The following is a 23,948-nucleotide window of genomic DNA, read 5'->3' on the forward strand; positions in this document are numbered from 1 at the left end:
CGGCTTGGTTCCCACCAGTTTTGGCAAATAGCAAACAGAATCCTGAACAGAAGCGTGTGCTCCATCCCAACTATTATCAATGGTCCTGAGGTAATCTCGTCAGCATCAGACAAAGCCAAACTCTTTGCCAAGAACTTTGCAGCTAATTCTACCCTTTGCGACCAAGGCCGCCAACCCCCAATATTTCCTCCTGTATCAGAAAACACGCTATGTGATATACGTATATCTGTACGTGATGTTGCCAAGCTAATCAAAAACCTTGATTCCAGTAAAGCAACTGGCCCTGACGGTATTTCAATTATAGTACTCAAAAAACTTCAACCTGAACTAGCGCCCATACTTACAAAACTGTTTAAACGTTGTCTTAAGGAGAATAGTTTCCCATTACCCTGGAAAATCTCATCAGTATGCCCTGTATTTAAGAATTCAGGTGATTGCTCATCTCCCTCTCAGTACAGGCCAATAAGTCTCCTGTGCGTCATGAGTAAGTTGCTGGAATCTGTGTTAAATGCAGAAGTAATCAACCATCTCAACAAAAATAACCTTCTTAGTGACACTCAATATGGTTTTCGTTCTGCTAGTTCTACAGCAGATGTGCTTGCAGTTATATCTCATAGGATTAGCAAATCAACGAGGCCACCTTTCTAGGGCAATTGCTCTTGATATATCTAAGGCCTTTGATAGGGTATGGCATAAAGGTTTACTTCATAAGATCTCTAGCTATGGTATAGCTGGAAATGTGTTCTCAATTATTAAATCATTTCTCTCTGATAGGTTCTTAAGAGTAGTAGTTGAAGGGCAAAAATCAGAAGCTCACAGTATTAATGCTGTCAATCCTGGGCCCAACTCTTTTCCTGATCTACATTAATGATCTTCCAAATCACATCCTTACATCATTTGTAGACATTTATGCTGACGACACTACCATTTATGGTAGCACATCTAAGACAGTAAACGACCAAGTTCTCTCCAATTCTCTCTCCTCTGATCTTGAGCACGTAGTACAATGGGGAAAGGAGTGGCTGGTTACTTTTAATACATCTAAAACCAAGCTTCTCTCTTTACATCATCAACATTCTGATCCACATCTGGCATCAATTGAAATGAATGGCTCTCGTCTTCAGGAGGCCTCAAGTTTTGACAAGCTTCTGGGCTTGACCTTTACTCCTGATCTTAAATGGAACACGTACATCAAATCTGTTGCCAAGGCCGCTGGAAAAATGGTGGGATCTTTCTATCGATCCGGTAAATATCTCACTGCTGATGCTATTCTCTATCTATATAAGAGCCAGGTACGTCCAAGGATGGAATATTGTTGCCATATCTGGGCAGGAGCTGCTAGAAAGGACTTGTCCTGCCTTGATAGAGTTCAAAATAGACTTCGTAGCCTCGTAGGAGATATCCTTTTCTCTTCCTTGCAACCTCTATCTCACAGAAGAGATGTTGCGAGTTTGTCTCTGATGTATCGTTATTTTCATGGAAGGTGTTCAACTGAGCTTCATACTATGGTCCCCCCCCGCCAAACTTTCACAAGAAACACCCGTCTAGCTGTACACACTATCAATAATTTCCCCCACTCTTTATCTGTGCCTAAACCTAAACGTAGATTCCATGAACAAAGCTTCTTTCTTAGAACTGCACGCTTGTGGAATTGTCTTCCGTTTTCCTGCTGACTACAATATGGTTGTGTTCAAGTCTAACGTAAATAAGTTCTTGATGAACCGTTCTATATAAGTTATCAAATTTACCAAATTTTCATTACTAATGATTACTATATTGTCCAATGTCTACTGGACACTCTTTAACCCTTATCCTTGAGTGGCCTCTTGGCCTTGATAAGTGGTGATGCCTATGTAAAAAAAAAAAAAAAAAAAAATCTTGTAAAAATCTGTCGCATCTGTCGAAAGTTTTAGGCAGACATACAAACATGCATACATAGATTTATATATTAATAGCTCAAATTTTGGACCCAAACCGATTAAAAAGCTGGCCCTATCTCTGAATACCCTTTATGTAAAATTTCAAATGTTTAGACCAGAAATTAGTAGAGACAGCGGAGGTCAAATTTTTTAAAACTTTGACCTTTTAACATTTATTGTTTTGAGCTCAAATCAAGTTATAAAGTTAGATCCATGTCCAAGGAACCTATATCTAAAATTTCAATTGTCTGTACCCAAAATTGTTGGAGGAGTTTGGTAGAGTTCTCAAAGGTCAAGTCGTTGAACTTTGATACCTTAACAGCCAAATTTCTGCCGAAAACGGATTACAAAGATTTTCCCAAATCAATCAATATATCAAATTTCGAGTCTGTAGACTGAAAATTGGCAGAGTTATTGCGTAGGGAAATGTACACAGACAGACAGTTTCACTTTTATAGATATAACACTTGGCTAAATATCAAAACATGTTTTAGAACAAAAGAATTTTATGAAACAGCGGGAACTTATGCAGCAACCTGGTAAAAGTCACTTGGAGGTCTCCTTTTTAGGCGTTCCAATTTAGTAGAAATATTTTTGAGAGGAGCCAATTATACAGAGACAATTTTAGTGAAAACTGTTTTTAGCTTCATACTTGAATGCGTGAGAACGATAAAAATGCTAGATAAAAAGCAGATAAAATAACGAGTTCAAACGTGTTGATTTATTAGATTTTTTACGTTTCAAAATGAAAGTTTGCAGAGATATGAAAACATAGAATGTTTGCTAATATATCTTATCATCCTTGTTGAACAAGAAAGATGTTTTAGCCAAGGTATTGAAGAAATCCAAGTCGATAATTTAAGAGCCGTGCATTATTCACGGGTCTGAAAACTTCCTCACTCAAATATGCAAATTATATTTATTTTTTTTATTTGATTACTTACGTTCACCCCTAACAAGACATATCGCCAGTTGGACGTAAAGGGCTACTATTTGGGACCCTGCCTAGGAATGATTAACAAGCTGTTGGTTTATGTTAAATTTAAATTTCTGCATATCAGTACATCCAGGGAAGCAGGTAGCAGGAAGGGAATTCCAAAGTCTAGCTGTTTGAGAAAAGAAACTATTAGAGTAGAAAGCTTTCTGGCATTTAGGGACCTCAGCAGTGAAGGGGTGTGATTTTGTTGTTAAGTGGGTTTGTTGGGGATATGTACGTCGAGGGGGCACAAGTGCAATGAGTTCATCAGAGCACATTCTATTAAAATATTTGTAAAACAGGCACAAAGATGCAACATTGCGGTGATGGGACAGAGGTTGGAGCTTAGTTGAAAAAGTGGAACCTATTAAATTGAAAACTCTTTTGGACCCTATCCAAGAGAGAAAGAGAGAGACTAGTGGTAGATGCACCAGCCCAGATGTGGCAACAATACTCCACGCATGGGCGAATGGTAGCCTTGTAGAAGTACAGGATACTCTCGGATGTGAGTAGTTTTCTAGCCCAATAGAGGGAACCCACCTTCTTTGCAGCAGCCTTTGCAATGTCCTCAATGTTTTTGTTCCTGTTCATAAGGCCCATAAATGTTAAGCTGGGAAGTTTGAAGGAAGAATTCTCAGATAGAGTGTTATTTGTCATGGATATAAGTAGTTGGAGAGGCATCTTGTAATTGTTAAAGGAAAGCAGCTTAGACTTAGTAGCATTAAATGTTACCATTCATTTATGACCCAATTCCATTATGGTCTGGAGGTCATTTTCTAACAATTCTGCCATTATCTTAGGTTGTGTACATCCGTTCTTCCCTTGTGCATGTATAGAGGGTTGTATGATTAGCAAATATACCCATCTAGGACACAATATTATCAGAAAGGTTGTTAATGAATATGAGGAATAATAGTGGCCCAAGTATCGACCCCTGAGGCACTCCTGCATCAATGTTATACTGTTTGGATGTATGTCGATCAATGACAACCTGCATGGTCCTATTGTCTAAGAAGGATCTAATTATATTTAGTATACGTCCAGTTATACCATACGATTTAATTTTTATTAGTAGTCCTTAGTGTCAGACCTTGTCAAAGGCCTTGGATATATCAAGGGCTACAGCCCTGGCTTTGCCTGCCTTATCCGGTGCATAGTGTATACGTTCAGAGATGACTATTAAAATATATGCAATCGAACAAAATTGCCTGAATCCATACTGTTTGCCAGAGAGAGGATTTGCTTTTGCGAAGTGGTGGACTAGTGTTTGATTAAGGTCTCAAAGATTTTAGCGAAGAGAGGGAGGAGACTAATTGAGAGGGTCAGTCCTTTCACCAGAATTCTTGTATAGTGGTATAACAGAGGCCATCCTCCAGCAAGATTCAGCAAGGTATTTATTGCAGAGCTTGGAAAGTACAGAGGCTAGCTCAGCTGAGCATTTCTTAATTAGTACAGTATGGATGAGGTCAAACCCACATGCCTTGGAGGTGTCCAATTTTTTTTGACATCGCAGACATAAGGGATGATTTTCATATCAAGTGTTTTCCACATAGGAAAATTTGGGAGTTGGAGTTGGAGGTGAATCACCGGGCAAACAGTTCCGCCTTCTTGGTTGCTGTACAAGCAGCCTTGTTGGATAGTGGGGGATTACTAATTGCCCTTTATTCACTACACTATTATAGATTTTCCAGAAATCACAAATTCTTATCTTTGCAATTCTATGCGTTCCCTGGTTATTTCAGCATGCCTTCTTTCGGCTGTGGCTATTTTTCTCTTACAATGATTTCTAGCATCTGTAAGTTTTTGCCTATTTGTATTTGATCTAGGACATACGAACTGGCGGAATGCATGTTGTCTTTGTGCATTGGCAGCTGCACCACCATGGGGGGTGAGTGGCGCTTGCTATAATGCTTTCGTGTAGGAACATGTGCTTCAATTCCCACTTTGCATCATTCAGTTGTCTTGTTGACACACTGTTCAGCAGGAAGAGAGAAGATATTGGTCCATGGGCTATCTCTGATGTGTTCTTTGATGGCTTCCCAGTCAACCCTTTTGTAGTATCTTGTTTTGAGCAATGGCTCCTCACCTTGGGGATTAGGGGATGTGATTTAAATGTGATGTCCACTGATACTACTAAGTAGTCTGCGTTTTCAAGTGGACTGTGGGCATTAATCACACAATCCTCGGGTACTGTGGTGAGGAATAGGTCTAGAGGTGAAGCCTGCTGGTGTTCATGATTTGGGAGGCAGGTTGGGAACATTACTATCTGTGTGAGGGAATGGGCTATAGAGAAGCTATAAGCAGAGCATTCAGCTACATCTGTGTAACCTGAGAAACGAAGCCAATTTTTATGATGGACATTAAAGTCACCAAAAACATGTATTTGGGCGTTACTATTTAAGGAGAGTGCTGCATCTATACTATCAGAGACATGATTGATTACGGTACAATCCTCACTTGAGCGAGCACAGTAGAGAAATACTAGTAACTAATGCAATGATGAAAGACTAGTCGAAAGCACATAAAAGACTGGTCATCCGATTCAAGATGTTGCTCTCTAGTTAAGGAGAGGGTGCTACAAATATAGATTCCAAGTCCGTGCATATATCTACCAGAGTTCTTATGGCAGAGAGGAAGGTATCTTGTCATGTTAAAGTAGTTAGAGAGGATTGAAGAGTGTAAGTTTGTTTCACTTAATGTTAAAATATTCGGAAAGTTTACGAAGAGATAAAACTCTACATCATCTAGGTTACTTCCAAGCCCACGGATATTTATGAATGCAAGCTTCAAGGGAGGAGGTGAATTGGTTTTGTTTGGGTGGTTGTCTGATTTGATTGTGATATTTGTTTGGGTTGTTATTTCATTAAGTTTTTGTTTAATTTCAGGTTGGCGTGAGAGGAAGAGTGTTGGGCAAAGTGGGCCAGTTTTGACGCCAAGTATATACACAGAATGGTCCATTTAACCGAGTCCTGCCTAGAAAGTTGTGACCTCGTGAAAGCCCACCAGAAATAGCAACAGGGTCCCTTTCCATGCGTGACATGGTACTACAACTATCCCGATATTATACAACTGATGATAGAGCAGCCGCTCTAAATGCTACTAAATAATTAGGGCTCGTATACTCAGTCGGAAACAGCAGCCAGACAAACTGTCAATTAGGTACCCTCAACCTCTCAGACAAGACCGACCCAGACCAGCTGAGTAAGTACAAGTGGTATGCAAGCAAACCCAATTTGCTCAGTTTGTGAGAGAAAGAAAGAAATTGGAAATAGGGGAGTGGTATTTAATGTTCTCGTCAGGAAACAAGGCCACAAGGCCAAGCACAGGGTGACTCGAATCCGTGGTATTGTACCTCTGCGCCTGGCTAATAGACAAAGGAGTGTAAAAGCCGGTGATAGGTCGAGTCTATCTACTCCCTAAACAATTTAGATTTGCAAACGAGAGAATTTGTTTAGTCCTCATTTCTAGAAGGTTGTCGACCCTGACTGAGGAGGCCACCTTCCACCAGTTTTAATATCATTTTTCCTTCTCCTGACCTGACAAGATCTATGGGTCCCTCACACCAAGAGGGGTAACCGTGCGCCTGGCTTCTTTTTCTTATTATCATAAAGCCAATCCTTTATTGATTACCATCCAATATATAATTATTTCAATAGTAATAAAAAAATCATGACTTGGGTACCATCCGCTAGAATCGAAACCAGAATGTTTAGCGTTCCAGCCTTAGTTGTATTTATTTCTTTAGCATTGTTACTGCCTAAGCTACTTACAGATGGATATGATTAAAAGTCAAAGGACTTTCAGCTGTAAATGTTTGATTTTGCACATGCACAAAACTAACAGCAGGAATAATTTTTTAATTAACACACAAAAAAAAGAAAATACAAAAAAATTTATCGGTTTTCAATTTTTGAATTTCAAATCAATTAAAAAAGTTTTGTATGTCTGCATTGTGGACGTCCATGTTCGTCTACAAACTTTATAATAGGAGTTCGTATTATTAGGTTTATTCAGACGACTGTTTTTATCTTTAGTGTTGTTTTTACAATGTTTTGATCAGCGTAACCTCCGATCTTCTTTAGGTGTACGTTATCGAACTCAGAAATCTGCACAAAATTTCAAATCGAACCCTTTATTTAATTCACGAGGGCAGCACGCTCTCATATGTAGAAGTTCTAAGTAATTGGCAATTGTATTTTCTTTTGTATCTGCTGCACGGAGGACTGAACTGTAACTTACAACTGAATTTTACCAAGTACTTTATGCGCTACATCATGGGTCCTTGCTGATAATTTGGTTATAGTCAGCTAACATACTTCCTAATTTCCAACGTGACTGCTACCAGAAGCGGTGAGAAGGCAAATCAGTTCCTTTCCTGTTTATCTCACACCTATATCTCCGCTGTGCATATACTCTTTTGTATTCCGTTTTTTCTGACCGTTGTTTTTATTTAATAATCATTGAAAAGTGTGTTTTTCGGTCTTATTTTAATAAAGAATTATTGAAATTATTATTTAGTTTATTTCTTTTTAAAAGAATTATTGAAAATACTTTAAAATCTTTTAAAACTATTTTGGCAATATTATGTATTGGATATATTTTTTTATGACGTTTGAAATTTTGTTATTTTGATTTCAATAATTTTATTTTTATACTTTCATAAACATATTCACTATATAAATTAAAATAAAAAAGTTTAAAACATTTTTATAATTTCATAAACATTTCTTATAAAATTTAAAATAAAATAACTTTTATTATTTAAATTTTGTTATTAAAAGTGTAAATAAAGAATAATTGTGTAATTTTTCATCTGTATATTTTTGTTATTTTTAATCTGTATAATTTTGTTAATTTTTATTGTATAATTTTGTTAATTTTTATTGTATAATTTTGTTAATTTTTATTGTATAATTTTGTTAATTTTTATTGTATAATTTTGTTAATTTTTATTGTATAATTTTGTTAATTTTTATTGTATATTTTTTCATTTTTATTGTATATTTTTGTTAATTTTTATTGTATAATTTTGTTAATTTTAATTGTATATTTTTTGTTAATTTTTATTGTATATTTTTTGTTAATTTTATTGTATATTTTTTGTTAATTTTTATTGTATATTCTTGTTAATTTTTATTGTATAATTTTGTTATTTTTATTGTATATTTTTGTTAATTTTTATTGTATATTTTTTAATTTTTATTGTATAATTTTGTTAATTTTTATTGTATAATTTTGTTAATTTTTATTGTATATTTTTTGTTAATTTTTATTGTATATTCTTGTTAATTTTTATTGTATAATTTTGTTATTTTTATTGTATATTTTTGTTAATTTTTATTGTATATTTTTTAATTTTTATTGTATAATTTTGTTAATTTTTATTGTATAATTTTGTTAATTTTTATTGTATATTTTTTGTTAATTTTTATTGTATATTCTTGTTAATTTTTATTGTATAATTTTGTTATTTTTATTGTATATTTTTGTTAATTTTTATTGTATATTTTTTAATTTTTATTGTATAATTTTGTTAATTTTTATTGTATATTTTTTGTTAATTTTTATTGTATATTCTTGTTAATTTTTATTGTATAATTTTGTTATTTTTATTGTATATTTTTGTTAATTTTTATTGTATATTTTTTAATTTTTATTGTATATTCTTGTTAATTTTTATTGCATAATTTTGTTAATTTTTATTGTATATTTTTAAAAATGTCCTTTTCTTATATTTTATTTCAATAAATTGTTTCACAATAGAAATACTGAAGAACAAGAAAAGTGAAGGAACTGATTTGCCTTGTCACCGTTTCCAGTAGCATCCATGCTGGGAGTTAGGAAGTATGTTAGCTGACTATAACCCGCAATTCTAGTATGAATTTTAGGAGTCTTAAACCTATTTTTGTTTTTGGATGTACAATCTTACTATTAATCACTGTGTATCATTATTTATCACTACATATTATTGATATATATTTTAGGAGGTATATGTTATAAAAAAACAAGGATAAAAGAGCACAAGACATTAGTTGAGTGAAATATGTTTTTTATTATTACAACCTCAAGTGTTTATTACAAATTGTTTCAATAAGCAGGATAAAAATTATCCATCCATATCGTCAGATGATTCAAGTTAAAATAAAAATAAAAAGGAAAGATATGTTTTTTTTTTACATAGGCATCACCATTTATCAAGGCCAATAGGCCACTCGAGGATAAGGGTTAAAGAGTGTCCAGTAGAAATTGGACGATATAGTAATCGTTAGTAATGGAAATTCGGTAAATTTGTTAACTTATATGGAACGGCTCATCGAAATCAAAAACTTGTTTATGTTAGACTTGAAGGTAACCATATTGTAGTCAGCTGGAAAGCAGGAAAACGGAAGACAATTCCACAGGCGTGCAGTTCTAAGAAAGAAGCTTTGTTCATGGAATCTATGTTTAGGTTTAGGCACAGATAAAGAGTGGGGGAAATTATTGATAGTGTTTTCTGCTTGACGGGGGTTTCTTGTGAAAGTTTGGCGAGGGGGGGGGACCATAGATTGGAGCTCAGCCGAGCACTTGCTATGAAAATAACGATAAAGCAGAGACAAACTCGCAACATCTCTTCTGTAAGAAAGAGGTTGCAGGGAAGAGAAAAAGACATCCCCTATGAGGCTACGAAGTCTATTTTGAACTCTATCAAGGCAGGATAAGTCCTTTCTAAAAGCTCCTGCCCAGATGTGGCAAAATTCAAGAAAAGAGTCGCCAACCTAATAGGTCCTGCACTTTCAACCAAACTCCAACCCGTCCATTGCTTAAACGTTTCCCTGTGCCTGTTCTACAAGTATTTTAATGGAATGTGCTCCGACGAATTCCAAGCACTTGTATCTAATTGATGTAAATAACTCTGACTAACCAGACAAGCAGCAAAATGGAGGGTTACTATATCTATGTATGTATATATATATACATACATACATATATTTAAATCCCCGAAACAGTGTTTCATGGTAAACAACTGATGATCCTTGAAAAATAAATTATTGGTATTATAGTAAATTCGAGAGCGAGTTGATGCAGTGATTGCAGGTGATTAAATGACTTACTGACTAGATGATTTTCTAACGAATGATAAAAAATATTTTTTTGTATAGTTTTAAAGGTTAAAAACTTCCAAGACTATATATATATATATATATATATACCGCGAGGTAAAATACTGGGTTTGGAAACTAGCGCAGAATATCCTTCTCTCGATGAAGGTAGATGGGCCTCTCTAAAGCTGTGGTAGGCAATCCATCTAGTGATGGTATCGCAATAAAAGAACTCTTCATAGCCCTGGGGAAGTATGAAGCATCCAGCTACCGACAAGATTATGAACTTTTTTGTTTAAGAATTTCAGAAAATGAAGAATAATTCTTTTTTGATTAAAATATTAAATTTTTAAAGGGTTGCATCCCAATTGCCAATACGATAATTATTTGGGGGTCACGAAACATACCTGGAAAAATATAAGGGATGAGATGAGGCGATTTGAAATTTCCCTCAGCTTTCATCCACTTCCGAAGATGAACATATTCTGCCTGGCATAGGAAGGTTTCCTTGCCGTTTCCTCCTTTTTTTTGTAGAAGCCATTTACTCCTTCTTCTCTGCCTCCAAGTTCGGCCTTTCCCCATGAAAAGCTGGAACAGAAGAAAACAAAAAGAAAATTAACACAATTTAATCCTGTAAGGAAATCAAACTCCCTCTACCATGCTAGAAAATTAATCCAAATAATATATTATAAAATCGTGCAACTGTTGCGAGAACGACTTGTTTGCCGTAGCTGATGCACAGATGAAAAAAAAAGAAAAAAACACACACACACACACACACACACACACACACACACACACACACACACACACACACACACACACACAAGACGGTTTAAAACCGATGCTAGTTATTGAATCAGATGCTTTTTGGTTTACACTAGAGCTCTGATTAGCCAGGTTACAGTCCTAAATATCACTGGATATCAGACAAATCTATCTTGGGTGACCATACTAGGAACTTTCCCCAACACAGCATAGCTTTGAAACAACCACCACCATGGTGAGGAGGGGGCTGGATTTTAAAGAGTTTATATGTATATTATGGTAGTCTAGCTTCCAGATTACTTTAAAAGAACAACATTTAAAAGATGTCTTCTATGCCACTGTTTTTTTTTATGTAAAATGTCAGGAATAATTTAGCTGCTTTCTTCAGAAATTTAGCATTTTGGTTATTTTGGACAATTTTCTTGGCTTTCATTTTTGTAGAAACTCCTTCTGGAACAAGGGAAGACAAATCTAGAAGACCCAATTCAAAACTGTCGAAGTTTACATAACTTTTAGTGAAAAATAAAAATTAAGATATTACCTATCTGAATATTTATTTCAGTGTTTTAATTTGTTATTAAAGTTTAAATTTGATAAAAACGTTTTTTTAATTTGTTATTAAAGTTTAAATTTGATAAAAACGTTTTTTTAATTTGTTATTAAAGTTTAAATTTGATAAAAACGTTTGTTTTAATTTGTTATTAAAGTTTAAATTTGATAAAAACGTTTGTTTTAATTTGTTATTAAAGTTTAAATTTGATAAAAACGTTTTTTTAATTTATTATTAAAGTTTAAATTTGATAAAAACGTTTGTTTTAATTGGTTATTAAAGTTTAAATTTGATAAAAACGTTTTTTTAATTTGTTATTAAAGTTTAAATTTGATAAAAACGTTTGTTTTAATTTGTTATTAAAGTTTAAATTTGATAAAAACGTTTGTTTTAATTTGTTATTAAAGTTTAAATTTGATAAAAACGTTTGTTTTAATTTGTTATTAAAGTTTAAATTTGATAAAAACGTTTTTTTAATTTGTTATTAAAGTTTAAATTTGATGAAAACGTTTGTTTTAATTTGTTATTAAAGTTTAAATTTGATGAAAACGTTTTTTTAATTTGTTATTAAAGTTTAAATTTGATAAAAACGTTTGTTTTAATTTGTTATTAAAGTTTAAATTTGATAAAAACGTTTTTTTAATTTGTTATTAAAGTTTAAATTTGATAAAAACGTTTTTTTAATTTATTATTAAAGTTTAAATTTGATAAAAACGTTTGTTTTAATTTGTTATTAAAGTTTAAATTTGATAAAAACGTTTTTTTAATTTATTATTAAAGTTTAAATTTGATAAAAACGTTTGTTTTAATTTGTTATTAAAGTTTAAATTTGATAAAAACGTTTTTTTAATTTATTATTAAAGTTTAAATTTGATAAAAACGTTTGTTTTAATTTGTTATTAAAGTTTAAATTTGATAAAAACGTTTTTTTAATTTATTATTAAAGTTTAAATTTGATAAAAACGTTTGTTTTAATTTGTTATTAAAGTTTAAATTTGATAAAAACGTTTTTTTAATTTGTTATTAAAGTTTAAATTTGATAAAAACGTTTTTTTAATTTGTTATTAAAGTTTAAATTTGATAAAAACGTTTGTTTTAATTTGTTATTAAAGTTTAAATTTGATAAAAACGTTTGTTTTAATTTGTTATTAAAGTTTAAATTTGATAAAAACGTTTTTTTAATTTATTATTAAAGTTTAAATTTGATAAAAACGTTTGTTTTAATTTGTTATTAAAGTTTAAATTTGATAAAAACGTTTGTTTTAATTTATTATTAAAGTTTAAATTTGATAAAAACGTTTGTTTTAATTTGTTATTAAAGTTTAAATTTGATAAAAACGTTTTTTTAATTTGTTATTAAAGTTTAAATTTGATGAAAACGTTTGTTTTAATTTATTATTAAAGTTTAAATTTGATAAAAACGTTTGTTTTAATTTGTTATTAAAGTTTAAATTTGATAAAAACGTTTGTTTTAATTTATTATTAAAGTTTAAATTTGATAAAAACGTTTGTTTTAATTTGTTATTAAAGTTTAAATTTGATAAAAACGTTTTTTTAATTTGTTATTAAAGTTTAAATTTGATAAAAACGTTTTTTTAATTTGTTATTAAAGTTTAAATTTGATAAAAACGTTTTTTTAATTTGTTATTAAAGTTTAAATTTGATGAAAACGTTTGTTTTAATTTGTTATTAAAGTTTAAATTTGATAAAAACGTTTTTTTAATTTGTTATTAAAGTTTAAATTTGATAAAAACGTTTGTTTTAATTTATTATTAAAGTTTAAATTTGATAAAAACGTTTGTTTTAATTTGTTATTAAAGTTTAAATTTGATAAAAACGTTTGTTTTAATTTATTATTAAAGTTTAAATTTGATAAAAACGTTTGTTTTAATTTGTTATTAAAGTTTAAATTTGATAAAAACGTTTGTTTTAATTTATTATTAAAGTTTAAATTTGATAAAAACGTTTGTTTTAATTTGTTATTAAAGTTTAAATTTGATAAAAACGTTTGTTTTAATTTATTATTAAAGTTTAAATTTGATAAAAACGTTTGTTTTAATTTATTATTAAAGTTTAAATTTGATAAAAACGTTTGTTTTAATTTATTATTAAAGTTTAAATTTGATAAAAACGTTTGTTTTAATTTGTTATTAAAGTTTAAATTTGATAAAAACGTTTTTTTAATTTGTTATTAAAGTTTAAATTTAATAAAAACGTTTTTTTAATTTGTTATTAAAGTTTAAATTTGATAAAAACGTTTTTTTAATTTGTTATTAAAGTTTAAATTTAATAAAAACGTTTTTTTAATTTGTTATTAAAGTTTAAATTTGATGAAAACGTTTGTTTTAATTTGTTATTAAAGTTTAAATTTGATAAAAACGTTTTTTTAATTTGTTATTAAAGTTTAAATTTGATAAAAACGTTTGTTTTAATTTATTATTAAAGTTTAAATTTGATAAAAACGTTTGTTTTAATTTGTTATTAAAGTTTAAATTTGATAAAAACGTTTGTTTTAATTTATTATTAAAGTTGAAATTTGATAAAAACGTTTGTTTTAATTTATTATTAAAGTTTAAATTTGATAAAAACGTTTGTTTTAATTTGTTATTAAAGTTTAAATTTGATAAAAACGTTTTTTTAATTTGTTATTAAAGTTTAAATTTAATAAAAACGTTTTTTTAATTTGTTATTAAAGTTTAAATTTGATAAAAACGTTTTTTTAATTTGTTATTAAAGTTTAAATTTGATAAAAACGTTTTTTTAATTTGTTATTAAAGTTTAAATTTGATGAAAACGTTTGTTTTAATTTGTTATTAAAGTTTAAATTTGATAAAAACGTTTTTTTAATTTGTTATTAAAGTTTAAATTTGATAAAAACGTTTGTTTTAATTTATTATTAAAGTTTAAATTTGATAAAAACGTTTGTTTTAATTTGTTATTAAAGTTTAAATTTGATAAAAACGTTTGTTTTAATTTATTATTAAAGTTTAAATTTGATAAAAACGTTTGTTTTAATTTGTTATTAAAGTTTAAATTTGATAAAAACGTTTTTTTAATTTGTTATTAAAGTTTAAATTTGATAAAAACGTTTTTTTAATTTGTTATTAAAGTTTAAATTTGATAAAAACGTTTTTTTAATTTGTTATTAAAGTTTAAATTTGATGAAAACGTTTGTTTTAATTTGTTATTAAAGTTTAAATTTGATAAAAACGTTTTTTTAATTTGTTATTAAAGTTTAAATTTGATAAAAACGTTTGTTTTAATTTATTATTAAAGTTTAAATTTGATAAATACGTTTGTTTTAATTTGTTATTAAAGTTTAAATTTGATAAAAACGTTTTTTTAATTTGTTATTAAAGTTTAAATTTGATAAAAACGTTTTTTTAATTTGTTATTAAAGTTTAAATTTGATAAAAACGTTTTTTTAATTTATTATTAAAGTTTAAATTTGATAAAAACGTTTGTTTTAATTTATTATTAAAGTTTAAATTTGATAAAAACGTTTGTTTTAATTTATTATTAAAGTTTAAATTTGATAAAAACGTTTGTTTTAATTTATTATTAAAGTTTAAATTTGATAAAAACGTTTGTTTTAATTTGTTATTAAAGTTTAAATTTGATAAAAACGTTTGTTTTAATTTGTTATTAAAGTTTAAATTTGATAAAAACGTTTGTTTTAATTTGTTATTAAAGTTTAAATTTGATAAAAACGTTTTTTTAATTTGTTATTAAAGTTTAAATTTGATAAAAACGTTTTTTTAATTTATTATTAAAGTTTAAATTTGATAAAAACGTTTGTTTTAATTTATTATTAAAGTTTAAATTTGATAAAAACGTTTGTTTTAATTTGTTATTAAAGTTTAAATTTGATAAAAACGTTTGTTTTAATTTGTTATTAAAGTTTAAATTTGATAAAAACGTTTGTTTTAATTTGTTATTAAAGTTTAAATTTGATAAAAACGTTTTTTTAATTTGTTATTAAAGTTTAAATTTGATAAAAACGTTTGTTTTAATTTATTATTAAAGTTTAAATTTGATAAAAACGTTTGTTTTAATTTGTTATTAAAGTTTAAATTTGATAAAAACGTTTGTTTTAATTTATTATTAAAGTTTAAATTTGATAAAAACGTTTGTTTTAATTTGTTATTAAAGTTTAAATTTGATAAAAACGTTTTTTTAATTTATTATTAAAGTTTAAATTTGATAAAAACGTTTGTTTTAATTTGTTATTAAAGTTTAAATTTGATAAAAACGTTTGTTTTAATTTATTATTAAAGTTTAAATTTGATAAAAACGTTTGTTTTAATTTGTTATTAAAGTTTAAATTTGATAAAAACGTTTTTTTAATTTGTTATTAAAGTTTAAATTTGATAAAAACGTTTTTTTAATTTGTTATTAAAGTTTAAATTTGATGAAAACGTTTGTTTTAATTTATTATTAAAGTTTAAATTTGATAAAAACGTTTGTTTTAATTTGTTATTAAAGTTTAAATTTGATGAAAACGTTTGTTTTAATTTATTATTAAAGTTTAAATTTGATAAAAACGTTTGTTTTAATTTGTTATTAAAGTTTAAATTTGATAAAAACGTTTGTTTTAATTTATTATTAAAGTTTAAATTTGATAAAAACGTTTGTTTTAATTTGTTATTAAAGTTTAAATTTGATAAAAACGTTTTTTTAATTTGTTATTAAAGTTTAAATTTGATAAAAACGTTTTTTTAATTTGTTATTAAAGTTTAAATTTGATACAAACGTTTTTTTAATTTGTTATTAAAGTTTAAATTTGATAAAAACGTTTTTTTAATTTGTTATTAAAGTTTAAATTTGATGAAAACGTTTGTTTTAATTTGTTATTAAAGTTTAAATTTGATAAAAACGTTTTTTTAATTTGTTATTAAAGTTTAAATTTGATAAAAACGTTTGTTTTAATTTATTATTAAAGTTTAAATTTGATAAAAACGTTTGTTTTAATTTGTTATTAAAGTTTAAATTTGATAAAAACGTTTTTTTAATTTGTTATTAAAGTTTAAATTTGATAAAAACGTTTTTTTAATTTGTTATTAAAGTTTAAATTTGATAAAAACGTTTTTTTAATTTATTATTAAAGTTTAAATTTGATAAAAACGTTTGTTTTAATTTATTATTAAAGTTTAAATTTGATAAAAACGTTTGTTTTAATTTATTATTAAAGTTTAAATTTGATAAAAACGTTTGTTTTAATTTATTATTAAAGTTTAAATTTGATAAAAACGTTTGTTTTAATTTGTTATTAAAGTTTAAATTTGATAAAAACGTTTGTTTTAATTTGTTATTAAAGTTTAAATTTGATAAAAACGTTTGTTTTAATTTGTTATTAAAGTTTAAATTTGATAAAAACGTTTTTTTAATTTGTTATTAAAGTTTAAATTTGATAAAAACGTTTTTTTAATTTATTATTAAAGTTTAAATTTGATAAAAACGTTTGTTTTAATTTATTATTAAAGTTTAAATTTGATAAAAACGTTTGTTTTAATTTATTATTAAAGTTTAAATTTGATAAAAACGTTTGTTTTAATTTATTATTAAAGTTTAAATTTGATAAAAACGTTTGTTTTAATTTGTTATTAAAGTTTAAATTTGATAAAAACGTTTGTTTTAATTTGTTATTAAAGTTTAAATTTGATAAAAACGTTTGTTTTAATTTGTTATTAAAGTTTAAATTTGATAAAAACGTTTTTTTAATTTGTTATTAAAGTTTAAATTTGATAAAAACGTTTGTTTTAATTTGTTATTAAAGTTTAAATTTGATAAAAACGTTTGTTTTAATTTGTTATTAAAGTTTAAATTTGATAAAAACGTTTTTTTAATTTGTTATTAAAGTTTAAATTTGATAAAAACGTTTTTTTAATTTGTTATTAAAGTTTAAATTTGATAAAAACGTTTTTTTAATTTGTTATTAAAGTTTAAATTTGATAAAAACGTTTGTTTTAATTTGTTATTAAAGTTTAAATTTGATAAAAACGTTTGTTTTAATTTGTTATTAAAGTTTAAATTTGATAAAAACGTTTGTTTTAATTTGTTATTAAAGTTTAAATTTGATAAAAACGTTTGTTTTAATTTGTTATTAAAGTTTAAATTTGATAAAAACGTTTGTTTTAATTTGTTATTAAAGTTTAAATTTGATAAAAACGTTTGTTTTAATTTGTTATTAAAGTTTAAATTTGATAAAAACGTTTGTTTTAATTTGTTATTAAAGTTTAAATTTGATAAAAACGTTTGTTTTAATTTGTTATTAAAGTTTAAATTTGATAAAAACGTTTGTTTTAATTTGTTATTAAAGTTTAAATTTGATAAAAACGTTTGTTTTAATTTGTTATTAAAGTTTAAATTTGATAAAAACGTTTGTTTTAATTTGTTATTAAAGTTTAAATTTGATAAAAACGTTTGTTTTAATTTGTTATTAAAATTTAAATTTGATAAAAACATTTGTTTTAATTTGTTATTAAAATTTAAATTTGATAAAAACATTTGTTTTAATTTGTTATTAAAATTTAAATTTGATAAAAACGTTTGTTTTAATTTGTTATTAAAATTTAAATTTGATAAAAACGTTTTTTTAATTTGTTATTAAAGTTTAAATTTGATAAAAACGTTTTTTTAATTTGTTATTAAAGTTTAAATTTGATAAAAACGTTTTTTTAATTTGTTATTAAAGTTCAAATTTGATAAAAACGTTTTTTTAATTTGTTATTAAAGTTTAAATTTGATAAAAACGTTTTTTTAATTTGTTATTAAAGTTTAAATTTGATAAAAACGTTTGTTTTAATTTGTTATTAAAGTTTAAATTTGATAAAAACGTTTGTTTTAATTTGTTATTAAAGTTTAAATTTGATAAAAACGTTTGTTTTAATTTGTTATTAAAGTTTAAATTTGATAAAAACGTTTGTTTTAATTTGTTATTAAAGTTTAAATTTGATAAAAACGTTTGTTTTAATTTGTTATTAAAGTTTAAATTTGATAAAAACGTTTTTTTAATTTGTTATTAAAGTTTAAATTTGATAAAAACGTTTTTTTAATTTGTTATTAAAGTTTAAATTTGATAAAAACGTTTTTTTAATTTGTTATTAAAGTTTAAATTTGATAAAAACGTTTGTTTTAATTTGTTATTAAAGTTTAAATTTGATAAAAACGTTTGTTTTAATTTGTTATTAAAGTTTAAATTTGATAAAAACGTTTGTTTTAATTTGTTATTAAAGTTTAAATTTGATAAAAACGTTTGTTTTAATTTGTTATTAAAGTTTAAATTTGATAAAAACGTTTGTTTTAATTTGTTATTAAAGTTTAAATTTGATAAAAACGTTTGTTTTAATTTGTTATTAAAGTTTAAATTTGATAAAAACGTTTGTTTTAATTTGTTATTAAAGTTTAAATTTGATAAAAACGTTTGTTTTAATTTGTTATTAAAGTTTAAATTTGATAAAAACGTTTGTTTTAATTTGTTATTAAAGTTTAAATTTGATAAAAACGTTTGTTTTAATTTGTTATTAAAGTTTAAATTTGATAAAAACGTTTGTTTTAATTTGTTATTAAAGTTTAAATTTGATAAAAACGTTTGTTTTAATTTGTTATTAAAATTTAAATTTGATAAAAACATTTGTTTTAATTTGTTATTAAAATTTAAATTTGATAAAAACATTTGTTTTAATTTGTTATTAAAATTTAAATTTGATAAAAACGTTTGTTTTAATTTGTTATTAAAATTTAAATTTGATAAAAACGTTTTTTTAATTTGTTATTAAAGTTTAAATTTGATAAAAACGTTTTTTTAATTTGTTATTAAAGTTTAAATTTGATAAAAACGTTTTTTTAATTTGTTATTAAAGTTCAAATTTGATAAAAACGTTTTTTTAATTTGTTATTAAAGTTTAAATTTGATAAAAACGTTTTTTTAATTTGTTATTAAAGTTTAAATTTGATAAAAACGTTTTTTTAATTTGTTATTAAAGTTTAAATTTGATAAAAACGTTTGTTTTAATTTGTTATTAAAGTTTAAATTTGATAAAAACGTTTGTTTTAATTTGTTATTAAAGTTTAAATTTGATAAAAACGTTTGTTTTAATTTGTTATTAAAGTTTAAATTTGATAAAAACGTTTGTTTTAATTTGTTATTAAAGTTTAAATTTGATAAAAACGTTTTTTTAATTTGTTATTAAAATTTAAATTTGATAAAAACATTTGTTTTAATTTGTTATTAAAATTTAAATTTGATAAAAACATTTGTTTTAATTTGTTATTAAAATTTAAATTTGATAAAAACGTTTTTTTAATTTGTTATTAAAATTTAAATTTGATAAAAACGTTTGTTTTAATTTGTTATTAAAGTTTAAATTTGATAAAAACGTTTGTTTTAATTTATTAAAGTTTAAATTTGATAAAAACGTTTGTTTTAATTTATTATTAAAGTTTAAATTTGATAAAAACGTTTGTTTTAATTTGTTATTAAAGTTTAAATTTAATAAAAACGTTTGTTTTAATTTGTTATTAAAGTTTAAATTTGATAAAAACGTTTGTTTTAATTTGTTATTAAAGTTTAAATTTGATAAAAACGTTTGTTTTAATTTGTTATTAAAGTTTAAATTTGATAAAAACGTTTGTTTTAATTTGTTATTAAAGTTTAAATTTGATAAAAACGTTTGTTTTAATTTGTTATTAAAATTTAAATTTGATAAAAACATTTGTTTTAATTTGTTATTAAAATTTAAATTTGATAAAAACATTTGTTTTAATTTATTAAAATTTAAATTTGATAAAAACGTTTTTTTAATTTGTTATTAAAATTTAAATTTGATAAAAACGTTTGTTTTAATTTGTTATTAAAGTTTAAATTTGATAAAAACGTTTGTTTTAATTTGTTATTAAAGTTTAAATTTGATAAAAACGTTTGTTTTAATTTGTTATTAAAGTTTAAATTTGATAAAAACGTTTGTTTTAATTTTTTATTAAAGTTTAAATTTAATAAAAACGTTTGTTTTAATTTGTTATTAAAATTTAAATTTGATAAAAACATTTGTTTTAATTTGTTATTAAAGTTTAAATTTGATAAAAACGTTTGTTTTAATTTATTATTAAAGTTTAAATTTGATAAAAACGTTTGTTTTAATTTGTTATTAAAGTTTAAATTTGATAAAAACGTTTGTTTTAATTTGTTATTAAAGTTTAAATTTGATAAAAACGTTTGTTTTAATTTGTTATTAAAATTTAAATTTGATAAAAACGTTTGTTTTAATTTGTTATTAAAATTTAAATTTGATAAAAACATTTGTTTTAATTTGTTATTAAAGTTTAAATTTGATAAAAACGTTTGTTTTAATTTGTTATTAAAGTTTAAATTTGATAAAAACGTTTGTTTTAATTTATTATTAAAGTTTAAATTTGATAAAAACGTTTTTTTAATTTGTTATTAAAGTTTAAATTTGATAAAAACGTTTTTTTAATTTGTTATTAAAGTTTAAATTTGATAAAAACGTTTTTTTAATTTGTTATTAAAGTTTAAATTTGATAAAAACGTTTTTTTAATTTGTTATTAAAGTTTAAATTTGATAAAAACGTTTTTTTAATTTGTTATTAAAGTTTAAATTTGATAAAAACGTTTGTTTTAATTTGTTATTAAAGTTTAAATTTGATAAAAACGTTTTTTTAATTTGTTATTAAAATTTAAATTTGATAAAAACATTTGTTTTAATTTGTTATTAAAGTTTAAATTTGATAAAAACGTTTTTTTAATTTGTTATTATAATTTAAATTTGATAAAAACGTTTTTTTAATTTGTTATTAAAATTTAAATTTGATAAAAACGTTTTTTTAATTTGTTATTAAAATTTAAATTTGATAAAAACGTTTTTTTAATTTGTTATTAAAATTTAAATTTGATAAAAACGTTTTTTTAATTTGTTATTAAAGTTTAAATTTGATAAAAACATTTGTTTTAATTTGTTATTAAAGTTTAAATTTGATAAAAACGTTTGTTTTAATTTGTTATTAAAGTTTAAATTTGATAAAAACGTTTGTTTTAATTTGTTATTAAAGTTTAAATTTGATAAAAACGTTTTTTTAATTTGTTATTAAAGTTTAAATTTGATAAAAACGTTTGTTTTAATTTGTTATTAAAGTTTAAATTTGATAAAAACGTTTGTTTTGATTTATTATTAAAGTTTAAATTTGATAAAAACGTTTGTTTTAATTTGTTATTAAAGTTTAAATTTGATAAAAACGTTTGTTTTAATTTGTTATTAAAGTTTAAATTTGATAAAAACGTTTGTTTTAATTTGTTATTAAAGTTTAAATTTGATAAAAACGTTTGTTTTAATTTGTTATTAAAGTTTAAATTTGATAAAAACGTTTTTTTAATTTGTTATTAAAATTTAAATTTGATAAAAACATTTGTTTTAATTTGTTATTAAAGTTTAAATTTGATAAAAACGTTTTTTTAATTTGTTATTAAAGTTTAAATTTGATAAAAACGTTTGTTTTAATTTGTTATTAAAGTTTAAATTTGATAAAAACGTTTGTTTTAATTTGTTATTAAAGTTTAAATTTGATAAAAACGTTTTTTTAATTTGTTATTAAAGTTTAAATTTGATAAAAACGTTTGTTTTAATTTGTTATTAAAGTTTAAATTTGATAAAAACGTTTGTTTTAATTTGTTATTAAAGTTTAAATTTGATAAAAACGTTTTTTTAATTTGTTATTAAAGTTTAAATTTGATAAAAACGTTTGTTTTAATTTGTTATTAAAGTTTAAATTTGATAAAAACGTTTGTTTTAATTTGTTATTAAAGTTTAAATTTGATAAAAACGTTTTTTTAATTTGTTATTAAAGTTTAAATTTGATAAAAACGTTGGTTTTAATTTGTTATTAAAGTTTAAATTTGATAAAAACGTTTTTTTAATTTGTTATTAAAATTTAAATTTGATAAAAACGTTTGTTTTAATTTATTATTAAAGTTTAAATTTGATAAAAACGTTTGTTTTAATTTGTTATTAAAGTTTAAATTTGATAAAAACGTTTGTTTTAATTTATTATTAAAGTTTAAATTTGATAAAAACGTTTGTTTTGATTTATTATTAAAGTTTAAATTTGATAAAAACGTTTGTTTTAATTTGTTATTAAAATTTAAATTTGATAAAAACGTTTGTTTTAATTTATTATTAAAGTTTAAATTTGATAAAAACGTTTGTTTTAATTTGTTATTAAAGTTTAAATTTGATAAAAACGTTTGTTTTAATTTGTTATTAAAATTTAAATTTGATAAAAACGTTTGTTTTAATTTGTTATTAAAGTTTAAATTTGATAAAAACGTTTGTTTTAATTTGTTATTAAAATTTAAATTTGATAAAAACGTTTGTTTTAATTTATTATTAAAGTTTAAATTTGATAAAAACGTTTGTTTTGATTTATTATTAAAGTTTAAATTTGATAAAAACGTTTGTTTTAATTTGTTATTAAAGTTTAAATTTGATAAAAACGTTTGTTTTAATTTGTTATTAAAATTTAAATTTGATAAAAACGTTTGTTTTAATTTATTATTAAAGTTTAAATTTGATAAAAACGTTTGTTTTAATTTGTTATTAAAGTTTAAATTTGATAAAAACGTTTGTTTTAATTTGTTATTAAAATTTAAATTTGATAAAAACGTTTGTTTTAATTTATTATTAAAGTTTAAATTTGATAAAAACGTTTGTTTTGATTTATTATTAAAGTTTAAATTTGATAAAAACGTTTGTTTTAATTTGTTATTAAAGTTTAAATTTGATAAAAACGTTTGTTTTAATTTGTTATTAAAGTTTAAATTTGATAAAAACGTTTGTTTTAATTTGTTATTAAAGTTTAAATTTGATAAAAACGTTTGTTTTAATTTGTTATTAAAGTTTAAATTTGATAAAAACGTTTGTTTTAATTTGTTATTAAAGTTTAAATTTGATAAAAACGTTTTTTTAATTTGTTATTAAAGTTTAAATTTGATAAAAACGTTTTTTTAATTTGTTATTAAAGTTTAAATTTGATAAAAACGTTTTTTTAATTTGTTATTAAAGTTTAAATTTGATAAAAACGTTTTTTTAATTTGTTATTAAAGTTTAAATTTGATAAAAACGTTTGTTTTAATTTGTTATTAAAGTTTAAATTTGATAAAAACGTTTGTTTTAATTTGTTATTAAAATTAAAATTTGATAAAAACATTTGTTTTAATTTGTTATTAAAGTTTAAATTTGATAAAAACGTTTTTTTAATTTGTTATTAAAGTTTAAATTTGATAAAAACGTTTGTTTTAATTTGTTATTAAAGTTTAAATTTGATAAAAACGTTTTTTTAATTTGTTATTAAAGTTTAAATTTGATAAAAACGTTTTTTTAATTTGTTATTAAAGTTTAAATTTGATGAAAACGTTTGTTTTAATTTGTTATTAAAGTTTAAATTTGATAAAAACGTTTGTTTTAATTTGTTATTAAAGTTTAAATTTGATAAAAACGTTTGTTTTAATTTGTTATTAAAGTTTAAATCTGATGAAAACGTTTTTTTAATTTGTTATTAAAGTTTAAATTTGATAAAAACGTTTTTTTAATTTATTATTAAAGTTTAAATTTGATAAAAACGTTTGTTTTAATTTGTTATTAAAGTTT

The 23,948-nt window shown here is 23.4% G+C and overlaps 1 protein-coding gene across 2 annotated transcripts in view; it reads right to left on the reverse strand.

Annotated features, from left to right (window-relative positions):
- Positions 1-23,948, reverse strand: part of LOC145240050 (SET domain-containing protein 4-like) — a 64,967-nt gene that overhangs the window by 25,699 nt on the left and 15,320 nt on the right. For both annotated transcript variants that reach the window (XM_080103660.1, XM_080103661.1), the window contains exon 2: positions 10,382-10,562. In XM_080103660.1, coding sequence (XP_079959786.1) covers positions 10,382-10,556 — 175 coding nt within the window. In that variant the 5' untranslated portion in view covers positions 10,557-10,562. The remainder of the gene's footprint in view (positions 1-10,381; positions 10,563-23,948) is intronic.

Source organism: Euprymna scolopes, chromosome 19 (genome assembly GCF_053919585.1).
Source record: "Euprymna scolopes isolate OS-2025 chromosome 19, ASM5391958v1, whole genome shotgun sequence".
In the NCBI taxonomy this organism is placed as follows: Eukaryota; Metazoa; Mollusca; class Cephalopoda; order Sepiida; family Sepiolidae; genus Euprymna; species Euprymna scolopes.